This window comes from Rhincodon typus, chromosome 20, assembly GCF_021869965.1.
Source record: "Rhincodon typus isolate 14 chromosome 20, sRhiTyp1.1, whole genome shotgun sequence".
NCBI classification, from domain to species: domain Eukaryota; kingdom Metazoa; phylum Chordata; class Chondrichthyes; order Orectolobiformes; family Rhincodontidae; genus Rhincodon; species Rhincodon typus.
In genome coordinates this window covers 30,696,329-30,715,971 of record NC_063351.1, presented here as the reverse complement: position 1 = coordinate 30,715,971, position 19,643 = coordinate 30,696,329, and the positions used below count along the sequence as shown (strand labels likewise).

The following is a 19,643-nucleotide window of genomic DNA, read 5'->3' as shown; positions in this document are numbered from 1 at the left end:
CATCGTTAACACAGCCAAAACAGTGCAAGGGACTCCAGCAGTCCAGTAAAGCCAATATTCCCTTCTCAATTTCCTGATTGTAGAGTGCGATGCATCACTTTTACTTAAAAAAAAAACTGTTACTTTCATTGGGCTTGGAGTTCGCTCCGTTCGGTAGTAACACAAAAGATGAAAATTAAAGCTGAAGTACAGTGTTAAATTTGATGCATCTCAATCTATGGTGGTGCGCTGGCATTTCAAGATGGCCATAAATTAGAAGTTCCCTGAAAACAGCAGCCAGTTGGTCCATTGCAATGTGAAATTCAGTCACTTTATGTTTATTGAACATCAAGTCTGGCTTCAAAACTCCCTTTACAATAGAAGGTGAAATTAATATTGTGGAATGCTCAACTAAATGAAAAGATTGTCAAAAGTCTGGTTGACATTTTCCCACTAACACTGTATTTATTTTTTTTTAAATTCATACACAATAGCACTTCATTTTCAAAATAAATTCATCATTCTCGATTACTTCACTCTTTGAAAACAAGTTAACAGATTATATGCTTCCCCCCACCCACCAAAACCTTCCCCATCCCAAACAGAGAAAAAGAGCAGAACTGGGAAACATTTCACATCCTCCGCCATGAGCTCAGCTGCGATAGAATTTTTAAAATATTCAGCTTTAAAATAAATAGTCTATATTTTACTCATGGTGTCAGTGAATATTTTGATGTTTCATCAACAGAAAACTCTGGGCTCCTGACTTGTAGGTAAATAGAACGAGTCCCTGGTCACTGTGTCTGGTATCCTGCCATCCCAAAGCCAGCTTGGTTAGGTATAACAGCTGTACCCTGTCCCTGTGCTGGCTGAGCACTAAATCCACCTACCCAGGCAGGTGCGGATTGAGGTTGGCTGCAAAGAAAACAAAAGCACCAGAATAAATTTATCTTAAAACTTCATGATTACAGTACATTAATTGGACATGAATTAAACTACAATAGTTTAACTTCCCAATAATAATGGGTAAAGTATGATTAAATGTTACAGCTAAAATAATTCAAGGTCCGGTCTTCAGGAGAAGGCACAATTAAAAAACTGTTCTTGTGCACAGGCTAAATTATAGGGGAATTCATGGAGAAGCTGGGTCTGAAAATGCCTGACCTCAATTGTGAGTTCTAACTGCTTAATCCAGTAAATTACTTACTCGACTCCAAATCCTTGCTGATTCCACGCTTGGCCATACATGCCATAAGAAGGCACCTGCCAACCATTGGCCACATACTGACCATATTGTTGAGCGTTGCCATACCACTGACCCCACTGACCCCAGGGCTGAGTAAATTCCATCTGAATAAGAGAAGAAGAGGTGATGAAATTATTACAAATAAGTTGTTCATAATACTCTGCAATGAAATCAGAAGTCTGATTTCAGTTGTAAGCCTAACTAATTTAGTAACTAGCTCACCTGTTGGTACTTGTTGGTAGAATCAGTAGTTTCTTTACCCCAGTAGCATTTAACAATATGGCCTTCAATAGTGGTTCCATTTACTGACACTATAGCATGAGCAGCACTGTCATGTGTTGCAAACCTACAAAAATAATGCAAAATTTACAAAAGTGAACTCAAGTTGGTGTACATTCATCAACATTCATCCAAAATTTGAGATTGCCCGAAGGACCCATGTTTTACACACTTCTAAATCAATGACAAAAAACATTTACATACCTACTGTACTCCAGAAACACTAAGTCTAAGTATAGGGGATTTTAAACTTCATTTTTGAAAAAGTACCAGCTTGTGCTGAAGTAACAATATGCCAATATTCAGGCAACTCACGGCTGTTCATCTGTAAATCTAGACAGTGCCTATGATGATGCCAGCTTGATTAATGGCCATATCTATTACTGCCTACTGCTGCAAAGTCTGCAGTCTGAGTTAAGGCAACTGCTCCGAAGTGTATAGGTCGGAATAGGAATAGTTCAAGGGAAAAAGGTATATGTGCAGAACAAAACCAAAACAGAGAGAAAGGAAGTGTAACTGGGACTTTCACCCATTCCAGGTTTCCATAAATTCTGGGAAAGTAAACACAGGTGACCTATTCAAGTTTATAATCAAACATTAGCGGTACGGTGGCTCAGTGGTTAGCACTGCTGCCTCACAGCACCAGGGTTCTGGGTTCGATTCCACCCTCAAACAACTGTCTGTGGAGTTTGCATATTCTCCCCGTGTCTGCGTGGGTTTCCTCCCACAGTCCAAAGATGTGCAGGCTAGGTGGATTGGCCATGCTAAATTGCCCGTAGTGTTCAGGGATGAGAGGATTAGGAGGGTTACAGTGGGAAGGGTCTGGGTGGGATGTTATGAGTATCAGTGTGGACTCGTTGGACCGAAGGGCCCATTTCCACACTGTAGGGATTCTATGAATTAGGTGCATTGACTGATATGTTTGATATTTTGCTTTCCAGAAAAGACCGTCACTTTGTCATCTTGACATCAGCTAGCAAATTCTTGATAAATTAGCATGCACAGAGGGAGCACATACAAGTCATCAACTCCATTAATTGAATATATAACCAAGATGCCTCTTGTACCATCCATTACCATACTTCTATGCTCTAGGAGATGGAAATACCTGGGATATCAGCTACATTGTCTGAAGTTTTTATAAACTTAAAACTTATAAACTTTATAAATGAATCATGACGGTGCTCAAAACTGTTGGCCATTTCAAGAAAGACCAACTAATTTCATGAAGCAGGAATCAATCATAAATAGGTGGACTGATCTGTGGGATGTATGCAACACATAAAAAGCCCTCACCACTGACCCACAGAAAGATCCCTGGCTTCAGTCTTATCCTAAAGGCAGTGGACAACACAATCAAATGTACACAGGGCATGACAGTGTGGCAACTTCCTACAGAAGTGGTAGGTAATGAATGACAAAAGTGATTCTGACCAGAAAGTCTCAAATCACTGAGAACATTACTCTGCCCATTAAGTAGTCCAATCAGCATCTCAGTATGCCAGTGAATGGATAGCCCAATTTGACATCAGATTTCAAAATATTACTGTCATCAAATGTAGTAGTTAGTACATTAACATTTTAGCAACTAACCGTAATTGTAAAAAGGTAATCCATCATTCCCAATTGACTAGAATATTTAGATTTTAATGAAATACTTAAAGTGGAGGTCCAACATACTACCCAATGGATGAGAGAGATAGTATCTTTCAGTGTTACTCAAAATATAATCAAAATGGAGCAATCCAAAACAAGGGTAGTGATAATAATTTCACTGATCTCAGAGTAACCATCTTAAAATAAACATCACCTACAGTAAAACAAATTTAATTATTACAACAGGAGGTAATACTGCGTAGATGGAGATTAACTAATATTTTTATGATACTTTTTGCAATACAACTTTCACTGGACTGCAGCTCATACATAAAAAAAAGTGAAGCCAATGATCCACCTTGAATCTTAAGAATTGGTTAACACTTGATTAATTGGTTAAATTTAATGTCAAACAAAAAAAAAGTGTTACAGTTGGACTTACCTAACAAATGAGTACCCCTTTTCTGGGAAAACTCTGATTTCCATAATTTGCCCAAATGGTGAGAAAGTCTGACGCATAAGTTGTTCTATAAGAATTGAAGAATTATAAAATGTACAAGAATGTTAGTCCTACAATATCCAAATATTCTGTTTTAATAAATGATGATCCATTATGTTATATATTAAAATGAATGTCCATACCTGTCAAGCCTGATGCAATACCACCACAGTAGACAGTACAATTTGTAGAACTAGACTGATTCACTACTTCTTCAAATTTTAGATGTTTAGAACTACCTACAAAGTAAAAAGAGGGAAAAACATTTCCTCAACCTTCATCAGTAGCATTGGTGATGCAACACAAAGACCCAGACTAATGAAGCAAAGTAAACATAATTTGGCAGCAGGGTAATTTAAATTCACTAAATTAAACAAAGCTGGAATGAGAAGTTATTAGTAACAAGAACTATAAAACTACTGATTTATTGTTTAAAAACTTATGTACTTTATCAAGTGTTTTTAGGGAAGGAAATCTGCCTCCCTTATCAAATATGGTCATGTGCATTGAAGGTCCACAACATGGGTGATTTTTAACTACCTTCTAGAATGACATCACAAACTACTATATCCAACCATTTAAGTCTAACAATAAAATCAGATTGGCAACCCTGATCAATTTAAATGACCATGTCTACTCTTCAAAGTTCTCCCCATTACTATCTGTGGCATTGAGACTTTTGTCAACTTGAACAGCAAGCACAGCAGGTGAATGGGAACATTATCTAAATCCCCTCCAAGTCACATACCACCCTGATTTAAATGTTACAGTTGTGTCAAGATGCTGGAACTCTAACACTACTGTCAATGCAACTGTACCACATGCACTGTAGCAGTTCAAGAAGGTGGCTCGCCAATCATTACCTTCAAGGACATGAATACCAGCAAAGCTCTCTTCCCAGTCATGAATTAATTTTAAAAAATAAGTATTCAAGCAGATATGTGCATAACCTGCCACAGCAAGTTGGGAGAAGGGAAAATAAATTCTTTTATCCTCGTTGTATACAAGCTACTAGATGTGCAATAAAAATGCATTGTTCCATTTTAATAAGATAGTAGGAACTGCAGATGCTGGAGAATCTGAGATAACAAGGTGTAGAGCTGGATGAGCACAGCAGGTCAAGCAGCAGAGGAGCAGGAAAGCTGATGTTTCGGGCCTAGACCCTCCTTCAGAAATGGGGGAAGGGATTCTGAAATAAATAGGGAAAGAGGGGGAGGCGGATAGAAGATGGATAGAGGAGAAGATAGGTGGAGAGGAGACAGGCAGGTCAAAGAGGCGGGGATGGTGCCAGTAAAGGTGAGTGTAGGTGAGGAGTTAGGGAGCGGATAGGTCAGTCCACGGAGGACGGACAGGTCAAGGAGGCGGGATGAGGCTAGTAGGTAGGAGATGGGGGTGGGGCTTGAGGTGGGAGGAGGGGTAGGTGGGAGGAAGGACAGTTTAGGGAGGCAGGGACAAGCTGGGGTGGTTTTGGGTTTTTAACTACCTTCTAAATATGAGGTGCTGTTCCTGCAACCTTCGGGTGTCATCGTTGTGGCACTGCAGGAGGCCCAGGATGGACATGTCGTCTGAGGAATTGGAGGGGGAGTTGAAATGGTTCGCGACTGGGAGGTGCAGTTGTTTAGTGCAAACCGAGCATAGGTGTTCCGCAAAGCGGTCCCCAAGCCTCTGCTTGGTTTCCCCGATGTAGAGGAGGCCACAACAGGAACAGCGGATACAGTATACCACATTAGCTGATGTGCAGGTGAACATCTGCTTGATGTGGAAAGTCTTCTTGGGGCCTGGGATGGGGGGTGAGGTGTTGGGGCAGGTGTAGCACTTCCTGCGGTTGCAGGGAAAAGTGCCGGGTGTGGTGGGGCTGGATGGGAGTGTGGAGTGGACAAGGGAGTCTCGGAGAGAGTGGTCCCTCTGGAAAGCAGGTAAGGGTGGGGAGGGAAAGATGTCTTTGGTGGTGGGGTCGGATTGCAGACGGCAGAAGTGTCGGAGGATGATGCGTTGGATCCGGAAGTTGGTGGGGTGGTACGTGAGGATGAAGGGGATTCTGTTTTGGTTGTTATTGCGGGGAGGACATGTGAGGGATGAGTTGTGGGAAATGCGGGAGACCTGGTCGAGGGCATTCTCGACCACTTTTTTTTTTGGTGGGGGGGGGGGCGCGGAGTTGCGGTCCTTGAAAAATGAGGATATCTGAGATGTTCGGGAGTGGAACGCCTCATCTTGGGAGCAGATGCGGCGGAGGCGGCGAAGGAATTGGGAATAAGGGATGGCATTTTTGCAGGAAGGTGGGTGGTAACAGGTGTATTCTAGGTAGCTGTGTTGCACATCAGCTAATGTGGTATACTGTATCCGCTGTTCCCATTGTGCCCTCCTCTACATCGGGGAAACCAAGCGGAGGCTTGGGGACCGCTTTGCGGAACACCTACGCTCGGTTCGCAATAAACAACTGCACCTCCCAGTCGCAAACCATTTCAACTCCCCCTCCAATTCCTCAGATGACATGTCCATCCTGGGCCTCCTGCAGTGCCACAACGATGACACCCGAAGGTTGCAGGAACAGCACCTCATTCCACTTGGGAACCCTGCAGCCCAATGGTTATCAATGTGGACTTCACAAGCTTCAAAATCTCCCCTCACCTGACCACATCCTAAAACCAGCCCAGCCTGTCCCCGCCTCCCTAACCTGTCCTTCCTCCCACCTCAAGCCCCACCCTCATCTCCTACCTACTAGCCTCATCCTGCCCCCTTGACCTATCCATCCTCCCTGGACTGACCTATCCCCTCCCTAACTCCCCACCTACACTCACCTTTACTGGCTCCATCCCCGCCTCTTTGACCTGTCTGTCTCCTCTCCACCTATCTTCTCCTCTATCCATCTTCTATCCGCCTCCCCCTCTCCCCCTATTTATTTCAGAACTCCTTTCCCCTCCCCCATTTCTGAAGGAGGGTCTAGGCCCAAAACATCAGCTTTCCTGCTCCTCTGATGCTGCTTGACCTGCTGTGTTCATCCAGCTCTACATTTTGTTGCATTTTAATATTGCATTATTCACAGATGTAGTAGCTTATGGTTGATGCTTTGTGTCTTTCAAATGGAGATGCAATGAGAATAAATACAACTAACTGGCCATAGGCAAGTTGAGTTTGGACAGCAAAGAAAGTTAACAATAACAGAATCACATATTATAAAGGAGAAATGGGCCCAAATAACTCATTTTGGTGTTTATCTGCACATGAGCAAAGGTCCCAATCCCACATTTCTACTTCTACAATCTTAGCATTTAATTTATCCTTTGGAGACATGATTGATCCTTTAAATTTTAGAGCCTCATCTCCCATCTAAAAGAAAAACCCATTCTACCTCAATTCTCATACATTTAGCCTTCAATCCATGCTGCCTTCCATTCAAAAGCCTCCATCCACTCCATGCATTTTAAAACACAAATCAGCTGAGAATTCTAACATACAAAACTTCATTTTACATGCCCCATTTGTTTCCGAACAACATGCACCTCCCTAGTTAATCAATGCTGTCAAGGTCTTGGTGACCTCAACATCCTTCCCTTGTGTGAAGCCAAAATTTCCAACAGTAGTCAAACTGCAAGGCCTGACAGGTTCACCCTTACTTCAACGGCCTATATGGTATCCTTCTTGCCATAAAACTCAATATTCCATCAGCTTTTCGAGAGAGGGAGAAAGAGAGAGAGAGGGAGAAAGAGAGAGAGAAAGAGAGAGAGAGAGAGGGAGAGGGAGAAAGAGAGAGAGAGGGAGAGAGAAAAAGAGAGACAAAGTGATATTTCTAACACCAAATCATTTTAATGGCTAGGAAATCATAGCCTCAAATTCATCTTTTCCAGTTTTCCCATAAAAGTATTTTCTCAGAAATCCACCTGTTCGTGCCTATTTATTCTTCCAATGCATTAACGTGCTACCAGTGCTCAATTTACATACAACCTCCGATTTTAAGTCTTCAGAATTGGATATTGTTTCCTCCGACTTGTATGGAAATCATCAGCATGCACAAGATCAGAAATGACTTCTGAACTGAATCCTTCTAGGTTAGCACGGTCCACTTAAATCAAAATATTGTCCATAATCTGCTAGTTATAAAATCCAATTTGGTACTTCATCCTTCAACATATTTTACATTTATCCCACAAACCATCTCCATTAAAGAATGATATCAGACTTGTAAAGGACAAACTTTGTTGCTACAATCTGTGTTGGTTGTTCCTATTTATTTTCTCTTCATCAAAAAGAAAACAGCAATTTCACTTCAAAATTCTCCTTACCACTAAATGGCCTGTAATGACGTGGTTTGATATCTTAGAAAATGAGCACTGAAATGGACCCCCTCCAATCCTCCTGTACATTCACTCTACAAACTCAAATTTAATTTCTAGGTCTTGGTACATAAGGAATATGGTGCACTAATAGACACAAAGTTCTGCTCATGATTAATAAACCCTTCAACATTTATCAAATCTGCAAAAAGATTAAATGGTTGAATTTATGCCAAAATCATTTGTTAAAAACATAAGGATAATCAAGTCAAAGTTCAAGTTCCTACTCCAGTTATAAACAACTGGTTGAAGGATTTACCTAAATGTGAACAAATTCTCATCAATTCAGTCAATGAAAAACAAATTCTAGTTTAATATCATGGACAGTAAACTGGGCATCTTCAAAAACTATTGACTTGAGGCAGAGAAACTTACTTTCTGGTGCACTCTTTGGGGCTGGTGGTTTGCGTGTTGCCCAGTTTGTTCGAATTTGCCGGCCTCCCAGCCACTGACCACTCATATGCACAATTGCATTTTCTGCATCCTATGACACAGATAAACATGTGATATAAATTCTGCCTTTCACAATAATCATCCAACTCAAGGTTCACTGAGTTTGCCAATTATGAAAATTCAACTACAAATTTAATTATGTAGACACAGTTACATGCAAACTGCATGTTGCATAGATAAACATACAAAAATGCAGTACACTTTTCTAGGTTACACGCTGCTCAGCTATTCTGATTCTACAGCATCGATGTAATTTTTCAGGTATCAATATTTGTAGTTTAGCAACTGATGCCTACAAAATGAAAAGCATCCATATATAATTATGAAATCATTTACTGACAAGACTTTTTTCTTAAAGATCCACAGGTTAAAAACAATCTTCACCATAAGAAGCATCAATTCCTCAAAATTAGTTATTTGCTTTTTACTGCCATAGCAGATCTATCAAACTTGGTAAACGTTACCTAAATTATATTAAGGATTTATGAGAGAATGTTGAGGAAGATTACGAAATAACAACAGAAGAGTTGTGAGGGGCAAAGTGCTCCCTTATTTTACACACAAGGTACTTAAGTCAATAGATTCGAGGCTACATGGAGACATTTATTCCAAAAAGAGGTAATTAAATAATTGAAAGAGAGGGGTGACAATCAAATCAAAAGTTTCTGAACACAGAATTGCTGCAGATTATCCGGAATCCCACTTAAGTTCACTTAACAGCAAAAGGTTAAGTTTTTCAGAATTCAATTCCAAGTAATCTGTACTGAAAATTAAATTTCACAGAAATGCAAGTTAGAGAGAACAGATCAAATTTTCAGTTTCTAAAATATCCTTTACCGTTAAGCCAAAAGGTAATCACATTACTCTTAACCCAAGAAGCAAAAAGTTATTTTCCATCTGAAGTTGTAGCAGTGTGCATAGTGAAGTGATACTACCAATTAGAAGCTAGATTAAAATTCCATTGTTCTTAACTAGTCCTAGACCATTAGGATGTATCAACAAGAGTATCTGTCAAAATTGATCTGTAATCTGCCATAAATTGCACAATAATCCTTAAAATTAGCATGCCTAGAATATTTTCTCCATTCCATTCACCCAACCTACCTATTGATCCAATCCGCCCTGATATCTAGTTCAGCAACACAGCTGTAAACAAGAATCTGATCATTTTGCATATTTAACAGTAATTTTATAACAGTAAATAAACTCAAAATTGCAGCTGGCACAACTAAATCCAATGAAAGCTCAATTTAACAGGTGCATTTCATGCAGCATTAGTTCATTAGACACAAATAACCATACATTAACAGACATGCATATAATTCAAAGTTATTATTGATATTTTCCATTGCATTAAGGGTTCTGTATTATTTCAGACAGAACTGTGATTTTGTCCTTCATCTATTACTCCGTGGAAGAGAATGCAGTTCTTCCAAGAAAGAGTTTTGAAATTGGCAGACTTAAATTATAAATTAACTTTAGCAAATAAATTCAGCACAAGTATTACAGGTTTCAAACATTTTCTAAGGTATCCTAGTTATGAAGGAAAATCTCTATCTACTGTCCCAAGCACAGAATACTACTTTTACCTACAGCTTCCTTTAACTTATTCCTACAAGGAGATAATCCAATGAAAGCACCTTTTTTTCCAAAAATGAATTTAATGCAATTAAGTGAAATGCTTAGAGAAACAGAACAAGCGGAGTTATTACAGAATTAACAGTCCATCGAGTCCGTTCCACTATTCAATGAGAACATGGTTGATCAGATCTTCAAATATATTTTTCTCCCTCTTCCCCAAATTCCATAATTGACTTGCTGATTAAAAATCAGTCCATCTCATCCTTGAATACTCAACAACCCAGCCTTGACAGCACTCTGTGGTAAAGAATTCCACAGATTCACCACCCTCAGAAGAAATTTGTTATCTTAAACGGGTGACCCCTTACTGAGATTATGACCTTTGGTCCTAAATTCTCCTTCAGGGCAAAGCACTTTCCTTATTTACCCTGTCAAGGCCCCTAAGAATATCTGTTTCGATATGGTCTCCTCTCATTTTTCAGAACTCCAGTGGGGATATGTTCAACTACTCCAGCTCTCCTCATAAGAAAATCCCTCCCTATCCATAATCAACCTAATGAACTTTCTCTGGACTGCCTCCAATTCCAGTAATTAAAGTTTTAGCAAAGATTTGTAGCTCAGGTTGTGGATGAGGTTGTTAACTTGCTCGCTGAGTTGGCTTGTTTTTGTTCAAGCGTTTCGTCAGCATGCTGAGTATCATCATCAGTGGAGCCTCCGATGAAGCAATGTTGTTCTACTCTGCATGGAGTTTATACTGTCCAGTCCGTTGTGGTGAGTAGTGTCATTTCCAGTTCTGATTTGTTTGTGTTTGTATATGGGGTCCAATTCTATTGGTTGTTGATTGCATTACAGGTCAAGAACCATGCCTCTAGGAATTCCTGTGTGTGTCTATGTTTGGCTTGGGCTATTATAGTTACACTGTCCCAGTTAAATTGATGGCCTTCATTGTTCGAGTGTACTGATATTAAGGAAAGTTCGTCGTGTCGCTTTGCTCCTACCTGATGTTAGTGTATTCTGATGGCGAGTTTCCTTCCTGTCTGTCCGATGTAATGTTTGTGGCAGTTGCTGCATGGTATTTTGTAAACCACGTTGGTTCTGCATGTTGTGGGAATGGGGTCTTTAAACCTTGGGAGGTGTTTGTGGGCTTGTGTGCTTGTGTGCTACCATGATTCCTAGTGGTCTTAGGAGTCTTGTTGTCAGTTCTAATACGTTCTTGATGTAGGGCAATGTGGCCAGGGTGTTCTTGTTGTTGTCTCTTTAGTAGGTATCTGCGGATGAAGTTGCAGGGATATCTGTTCATAGCAAACATTGCCACTTTTGCAGATTACACAAAAATAGATGGGAAGGCAAGTAGAGAGGGAGGAAGGGTCAATGAGTCCACAGAGGTGTACCGACCAATTAGGTGAATGGGCAAAAACTTAGTAGATGGAGTATGATGTGGGAAAATACTAGCTTACGCACTTTGACAAAAAAGCTGCATTAGGATACTATTTAAACGGGCCATGACTCACTGCAACACTCCAGAACTATGCAGGAAAGAAGAACAGCACCTATACAAAAATCTTTGCTATGAACAGATATCCCCACAACTTCATATGCAAGTGCCTACTGAATAGACAAGAGGACAAGGTACACCCTAACACACTGGCCACACTGCCCTACATTAAGAATATATCAGAACTGACAACAAGACTCCAAAGACCACTATGAATCATGGTAGCGTACAAGCCCACACCACTCTACAACAAACACTCAAGGATTAAAGACCCCATTCCCACGACCTGCTGAAGCAATGCAGTTTGCAAAATGCCATGCAACAACTACCACAAACATTACATCAGACAGGCAGGAAGGAAACTAGCCATCAGAATACGCGAACCTCAACTAGCAACAAAACGACACGACAAACTTTCCCTAATATCAGTACACTCGGAAATGAAAGCCATCAGTTTAACTGAGACAATGTAACTATAGTAGCCCAAGCCAAACATAAACATGCACAGGAGTTCCTTGAAGCATGGTTCTCAACCCATAATGCAATCAAACATTTGGAATTGAACCCCATATACAAACCCATACAGAAAAAAAACTGGAAATGACACTACTCACCATAACGGACCAGACAGTACAAATTCTGAGTGGAGCAGAACAACATCACTTCATCGGAGGCGTAAATGATGTTTCCTACCATGGTGATGAAACGTCTGAATGAAAACAAGCCAGCTCGGCGAGCAAGTCAACAACCTCACCTATCTTCCATTAGTTAGCCAGTCCTCTATCCATTCAAACGTACTACTGCAACAGCATGGGCTCTTATTACGTAGCCTTAGGCACAGCACCTTATCAAACAACTTTTGGAAATCCAAAAGTATATTTATTATATATATTTCCACTGCTTACCCTTTATCTACCCTGTTGTTTGTTATTTGTTCAAAGAACCTAATAAATTTGTCAAGCATGATTGCGGCTTCATGAAGAGACATTGACTCTGCTTGATTATGTGTTTCGAAATATTGTCCTAAATAGTGTCCCATAACTGACTAACTTTTCCCAATGACAGGTGTAAGGTGATAACTGTATATTATGAATTTAAATCAGCAGAAAAGTACTGTTGCTGAAACAGTCTTGTCTTTACTACTTCAGCCATTGAGTACAAGAGCAAGGAGATTATGATAGGGCTGTTCAAAATGTTAGTTAGGCCAAGTATGGAGTAGGGTGGCAGTTCTGGTCACCACAATATAGGTGGTGATCACACTAGAGAAGACACAGAGGAGGTTCACCAGGGTGTTCCCTGGGCTGGAACGTTTTACCTATGAAAAGAAACTACACAGGTTGGGATTATCTTCCTTAAAGCAAAGAAGGCTGCGGAATAACCTGACTGTCACAGATAGGATAGATGGGAAGAAACTTATTCTCTTCATGCAGGGGTAATTTAAGGTTAAAAGGAAGGGGGTTTAGGAAAGATATTATTAAATTGGAGAGGGTTCAGAAAAGATTGCAAGGATGTTAGCAGGACAGGAGGGCTTCAGTTATAATGAGACGCTAGATAAGCTGGGACATTTTCACTGGAGCATAGGATCGAGGAGTAACCTTGAGGTTTATAAAATCATGAGGGGTACAGAAAAGTGAATAGCAAAGGTCTTTTCCCTAGGATGGGGAAGTTCGAAACAAGGGGGCATGTTTTTAAGGTGAGAGGAAAAACATTTAAAAAAAGGTGAGAGGAGAGAGATTTTAAAAGGGATCCGAGGGACAACTTTTACATAGACGGTAGCTCATATGTGGAATAAACTGCCAAACAGGTACAGTTACAACATTTAAAAGACATTTAGACAAGTACATGAGTAGGAAAGGTGTAGAGGGATCTGGGCCAAGTGCTGGCAAATGGGACTAGTTCAGTTTGGGAAACTTGGTTAGCACGGATGAGTTGGACCGAAGTGTCTGTTTCCATGCTGTATGACTCTACTTTAAGGAACTGAAGGAAGAATTTCTTCCACCCAGAATGGTGGGTGCTTGGAACTCTCTGCCTAAAAAATGGCGGGAGAAGCAGGAGACATCATAACATCTAACAAATAGACAAACGCATGAAATGCCAGAGTATACAAAGCAATGGACCAAGTGCTGGAAAGTGGAACTAGATGAGATAAATGTTTGATCATCACATGGATATAATGGGTCGAAGGGCCTCTTCCCATGCTGCACAGCTCTGAGACTGCATGAGATGATGTGATCAAAGCCCCCGTGTCTTGCACTCATGAGAATAGATGCAGGAATACCAAACTTCAGAGGGAACATCAATTTATATTGCCTGAGAAAAAGGTGTTGACTGATTGATCAGGACAGTCTACGGGGAATACACCTGGGAACAGCTGCCTCCTAAGCTTTTGTTTGCAACTCTCAGAAACCAGTCAGCTCAGCTCTATCTGCAAACAGAAAATAGATGTCTAACTATTACGCTTTTATGACTCAACAAAAACTTGCTGGACAATGCCAGAACCAAAATCAACAGGTCTCTTTTGCATTCACATCAAAATTTGGTGGTTACCCATTTTCTGATAAATGCTCCACAGCAACCACTAATCCAAACAGACTCCATTTTCTGGTCAATCAAAACCCCGTTATCCAAGCAGTATGAATTTTTTGAAGTCTGATATTCTTGCATTGTCCTTGTGAATGCAGGATGAAAACTGCCACCAGTAATTCCATTTTTCAGTAAAACTTAATTATATACCATCAACCAAATACTGCAATGTCATCATTTTAATGGCTAAACTGTTAAGTAACTGCATTATATTTCAGAAGAACTTACCAGTTTACTGTAGAAAGATACAAATCCATACCCTTTAGATTTCCCTGTTGCCAAGTCTTTTACAACACGAGCATCCCTGTGTAAACAGATAGAAATGAATAAATAAAAATGTAACATACTCCTGAACAAAATAAAAAAGGAACCACACACACTGTATTGTCAGCACAAGTCAACTTTCAAAAAAAAGGGCTTTTTATAATCCCACCATAATAACTAATTCTTCTATCCTTTGTTACAACTTAACCTTTAGTGTAGCAGTAAATAGCAAACATGCAAACTGTAGTATCCTGAACTCTGTTTCACTAATTATACTGAACTGGAAACCAAGAACTCTTCAACAAATTTTTTTTTTTAAAAAAAAACACTAACCCTCACTAGCACTAAGCTGAGAAATAGTCTGAAATACAAAATACAATTCCAATTCCAATTTTCCTTAACCATGCATTTCTATACAGAGCCTTTAATAATGTGTGTTCTACCTAGCCACACAAATATTTGAAATATAAAAATTCAGAAAAGAGAAAAAAAATAGGAATTAAAAAAGGCATACATCGCCTGTTAACTGAATTCTTTATTTTTCTTGGTATGGTCAATTCTCTACCCTCTTTTTGGACTGTGGGCAGCTGTAAATTTTGAAAAATTGAGACTTTCAGAAATTTAGAAAATGAATATGAAACTAAAACAATACTAAGCACACCAGTACGAACAACAATTACATAGGATTTGTAAGCACGTCAATAGGATTGGGAATACGAAATTCGCACTATATAGAGCACATTAAAATGTTAACAATCAAGTCTAATAAATTTATTAAAAAAGAGAATAAATAGAAATGAGAAAAAACTACAACTGAGTTAATGAACTTCCAGTGTGCACAGTTCCTTGCAGTTAGCCATGGGGATCCTGTCCATTCTTAACAGCAATTCTGTAAAATAACCAGAATGCTATTACTTTTAATTATGACTCAAACTACAAAAAGCTGCACATTGCCATTATTTTCTGTAGCCTCTGTACAAGCAGTCTTACAGTGCTCTTCTGTTGAAATTTACACTAATTTACTATTTAGAGGAGAAGTACGAAAGCAGAAATACATACCAGACCAGTCATTACAACACAGGTAGTTGAAAGTATATAAAATGTTAATCAACATGTAGGTTTAAGTGCAAATAAGCAAGAGAATTTAAAAGAAAGGTGTTAAAGTATGTATTCAAATCCATTTTACAATGTAGCATGAACTGAACCTTGCAATTTTAACAGGTGTCAAGAAACAACAAACACTAATATTGACAATGGCCCTAACATGCATTTTGAACACCAAATTATTCTAAAGTCTGCCAGCAACACCGACTGGTAGAAGACTGATACTACACATTAATCTGTACTAGCCAGATGCATATAAAATGTTTTGTAAATTTATACATTGGCCCATAAGCTGACGACAAAATCATAAGTTCACAGAGCATGCCATCATTATCGCGTTTATAAACAGCAAATTTGAGAGTGCAAATTATAAACCATAAGTTGTGAATTGCCCAAACTGTGGGCCACTTTGCATGCTCCATTAGACTCTCAAAAACAGGAACTCACCATTAACCTCCCCATGCACAAACATTGTTGGATTATGCTGTAAATGTGAATTGCTTGCTGCATAATGTTAGGGCTGCTTTTTCTTTTAAACACAATGGAGTGATTACTGATCTTAATACTCCATTCTCCATCAGAGAGGCATGGAAAGCGAACAACTAAAATTCAAGTCTCACACCTGCAGGTCCTTCATGTATTTTTTTTTAAAAAAAGAACTTTCCTATCTCCTCTACCCACCCCCCAACCAAAATGTACTTCTGAATATTTAATAATTACCTTCTTTTGTGCAGTTTCTTTCTGCATCCTTAATTTTACTAGTTAAGCAGATGGATTATTGATCCTGTCATTCACCATGGTCTCAGATGCCTCATTATTAGCTTTCCCTTCCAGCAATTTGCAGTGCAAAAATATGGATTGAAGGGCGATGAATAATAATAAACAAACCCATAGCACATACCACAGATGCCTGACTCCAGCTATTCTGGGTCATTGTTACGGTTGCAGAGAATAATTCAACCTTAAGAATCAACTGATCCAGAATTCACTTAACTAAGTTATATACATGCAGACTGCCCCAGTACTGTAACAGCTTAGTTATGTTGAAAACAATTTGGTGAGTTAATTTAAATTCAGATATGGAATCCATAAACATATTACTTGAAAAAAGGACAAAGGAATTGCAACCAATAGTGATTTCATTACTTAAAAGAATGCACATTTATCATGCTACATAGGTATCAGAACCACAAATTTTGCTACACAACCAATTTTTATTGCTAGGTGGTCTACTTCAATGGTAAGTTGCCATCAGACAAGCTTGTCTTATGTCTTAAAAAAAAACTATGACCAAAACTGCTGACAGGTTTGTTTAACTTAAGCAGAATTTTCTTTGCATACACAGTGTTGTAGATTGAATTTTATTGGTTGAGTTTCATCCTCAGCCAGAACATTCCCACCCAAACCAAACCAGTTAAATTTAATGCCCTCCAATCCCTCACACCACTAAAGTGAGTATTCAAATCCATCTACAAAATTCAGGGCATGAAATACAAGCATACTCTCCTCCACTGTTAACTATACACATTTTAAAATAACGCCTTAAAAATGAAATGCAATCTTCATAAAAACAGAACCAATAGATACTCAAATTGACAATACATCCAAATTTAAGTAAGTAAGGCAACCTTGGATACAGTAAAACTGTCCTAAAATGCCCTAGATCTTCACAATCCAAACGGTCAACAAGTCCTAAAACACAAACTACCATGAAATTGTTTTCCATACAGTCATTACTTAGTGACCTACTTGCCAACCACCTGTCAGCAATCTAATCTCTTTACAGATGAATACGTAATATTCAATGACATGGTAAAACACAATATTCAGTTAAGGCCGACTAGGTAAAGAATATATCTGAAAATAAAACAAGGCAGGACATAAAAGTAACAACAATCCACTTCAAATGACATCACAGTGAACAAAACAAAAAAATCAGAGAATCTGAGCAGCTACAAAGCTTGCAAACAAAATCAATTCCTATTTGTTGGCAATTAACTTGGTCCTGACTACCTTGAGCTGCTTCATCATTATGCACAAAGTGGTATGACATGTCAGGAGGGTTACAGGTGATAGAAGTGTGAATGATAGGCACCAATGGATGAACTGTTCATGTTATCACTGACAAAGAGAAAGCTCAGGTTTTGTGTACATGCAATGAAAATGCCATCAAAACTATGCTCAGCAACTTCAATTATTGAAATAGTCATGAGAACAACCAAAATGATCACTGTATACAAATAGCGATTAGAGTCAAGAGATGCTCTTTAACTTCAAATTCTAAAGTTTAAAATTCAGTCTGCAAAACAACTTCAGTTATATAACGATTCTACCTCAATACCTGAAAAAAAATCACATCAATTTGAATTTGTAAACAGTACTTTGAAAATAAGAACCATAGAGGTACAACTGCAAACTAGTTCAAAAACTAATACACAAACGTTTTACACCAGCCCATTTCTTACTCACATTTTACACTTGACATGAGAGAGAGTATTTTCTTTGGACTACATCCAGCCGTAATCTTGATATGAATTAAATTTAATCCATGTTCACGCACCCACAGCCAGTGTTTAAAAATTTACACATGGAGATCAAATCCATATGCAAACCGCTTCTACTGCTGACATTTTTTGATTAGATTCAACAAAATTCCTAAACCAACAAAACTTGGGCAAATTGCAAAATACAAGAACAGCACTTTTGGAGGACAGATGCTAAGGCGACAAGTGCTGATACAAATTAAGTTACTTAAAAATAAACATTAAGACTAAACAACAATACTATATATACTTCTTTATACTTCAAAACCTGGCACTATGTCACTCATGAAAAATCTTCCAGCATTTAGATAATGGTGTGGAATTAAACATTTTACATCAAGGGTATGGTGAACAAACTTGTGGCCTAGTTCTGACATCCATTTAGCACAGATTTCTCATCTTTCAAGTAGTTTAACTGCTATGCATCTTCCAGTACAAGTGAAAAAACAGAACATAAAGAGACACTTCCTCCTGGGGAGATGTCCGGATAAAATAATCCAGCTCAAAACAAAGCAAAGCTTTCGTACCAATGGACATCACATTTCTTGAAAATACCCTTATGGCCACTGAATCCAGGACATGACAGAAACCTGCATATTACTTTCATTTCAAGTACAAATCGGAAAGAATTATAGCGAAGAAAAGCTAATAGATACGTTACTGATACAGGTGCTAAACAATGCAGGGAACTACAATACAGGCCTTCATAGAACCATGATGCAAAATCAAGTATGACCGTACTTCCATGAATTAGCACTAAATTTGTTCAGGAAAATATCAAGTAAAGCAGCGAATTGCTACAAGCGTACCCCTTCTTCAAGAAGTTAATTTAAAATAGAACTATTAATTCTTCCAAATACTCAAAATAGAAAATTTAGCCACGTTAAAATATGTTTGTTAGACAATGATATTGAGAACATGAGAAAGGGTGCGAGCAACAGAGAGTGAGCATGAACAAGAAAGAATGAAGAGAAAGACAGCATGAGTGAGAAAGAACATGTACAAACAAGGAGTGGGTGAGTGTGAAAGACAAAAGAAGGAAAGGAAGAGCAAGCAAGAAATCGAGCGCAAGTAAGAAACTGCAAGCAACCGAGTGCAAGTGAGAAAACATGCAAGCAAAAGAGTGGAAAGAGAGAAAACAGGCAATAAGGCTGGGAAGGATAAAACAGTGTACAGCAGGAGGGATTGAATTGTGTGTGTTGGGGGTGGGGGGAGGTTTTGGTTTTACAACATTCCTTGGAATTTGCATAGCAAACTAGCAGATCTTTTGCGAGTGGCATACAATTACAACAAAATATATTCAAGAGCCTGCAGCACTCATGAGATTTGCATTATAAAATAGATCAGGACTTCTTTAAAGTGGACATTCCATTTTTTTGGGATTAAGTGTTCAAACAATGGCTACCATGGAGCTCCAACCACATGAACAGTTGTAAGGGTGCTTTAAATCCTGGCTCTTTTTTGATCTTCTGATGTGGCATAAATGATGCAACCATGAGGCTTGGCTCCTGCAGCTGTAACAATAGTAGACATTCCAGTGCCTTGAAAAATCCACGAAGCCTCCCCTTACTTCTCTCCACCCAACCCCCTGCTGCCAGTCTGATTCTGCTCTTATAGGTCTGCACCAACACACCCGACCCTCTGAGGTCTGACTGAAACAGGTCTTAGGAGTTTTTTTTTTTTTTTTTTT

General features: G+C 39.0%; 1 protein-coding gene across 3 annotated transcripts in view; it reads right to left on the bottom strand.

The window, feature by feature from the left end:
* Positions 1–418: 418 nt before the first annotated feature.
* tial1 (TIA1 cytotoxic granule-associated RNA binding protein-like 1) overlaps positions 419–19,643 on the bottom strand; it is a 40,054-nt gene continuing 20,829 nt past the window's right edge. For 2 of the 3 annotated variants that reach the window (XM_048609113.1, XM_048609114.1), the window contains exons 6-12: positions 14,271–14,346; positions 8,306–8,414; positions 3,743–3,838; positions 3,543–3,627; positions 1,448–1,571; positions 1,187–1,329; positions 419–894 (exon numbers count right to left, since the gene is read on the bottom strand). In XM_048609113.1, coding sequence (XP_048465070.1) covers positions 774–894; positions 1,187–1,329; positions 1,448–1,571; positions 3,543–3,627; positions 3,743–3,838; positions 8,306–8,414; positions 14,271–14,346 — 754 coding nt within the window. In that variant the 3' untranslated portion in view covers positions 419–773. Of the gene's footprint in view, positions 895–1,186; positions 1,330–1,447; positions 1,572–3,542; positions 3,628–3,742; positions 3,839–8,305; positions 8,415–14,270; positions 14,347–14,820; positions 14,894–19,643 lie in introns of all 3 variants that reach the window. The other variant, XM_020535042.2, reaches the window with a different exon arrangement.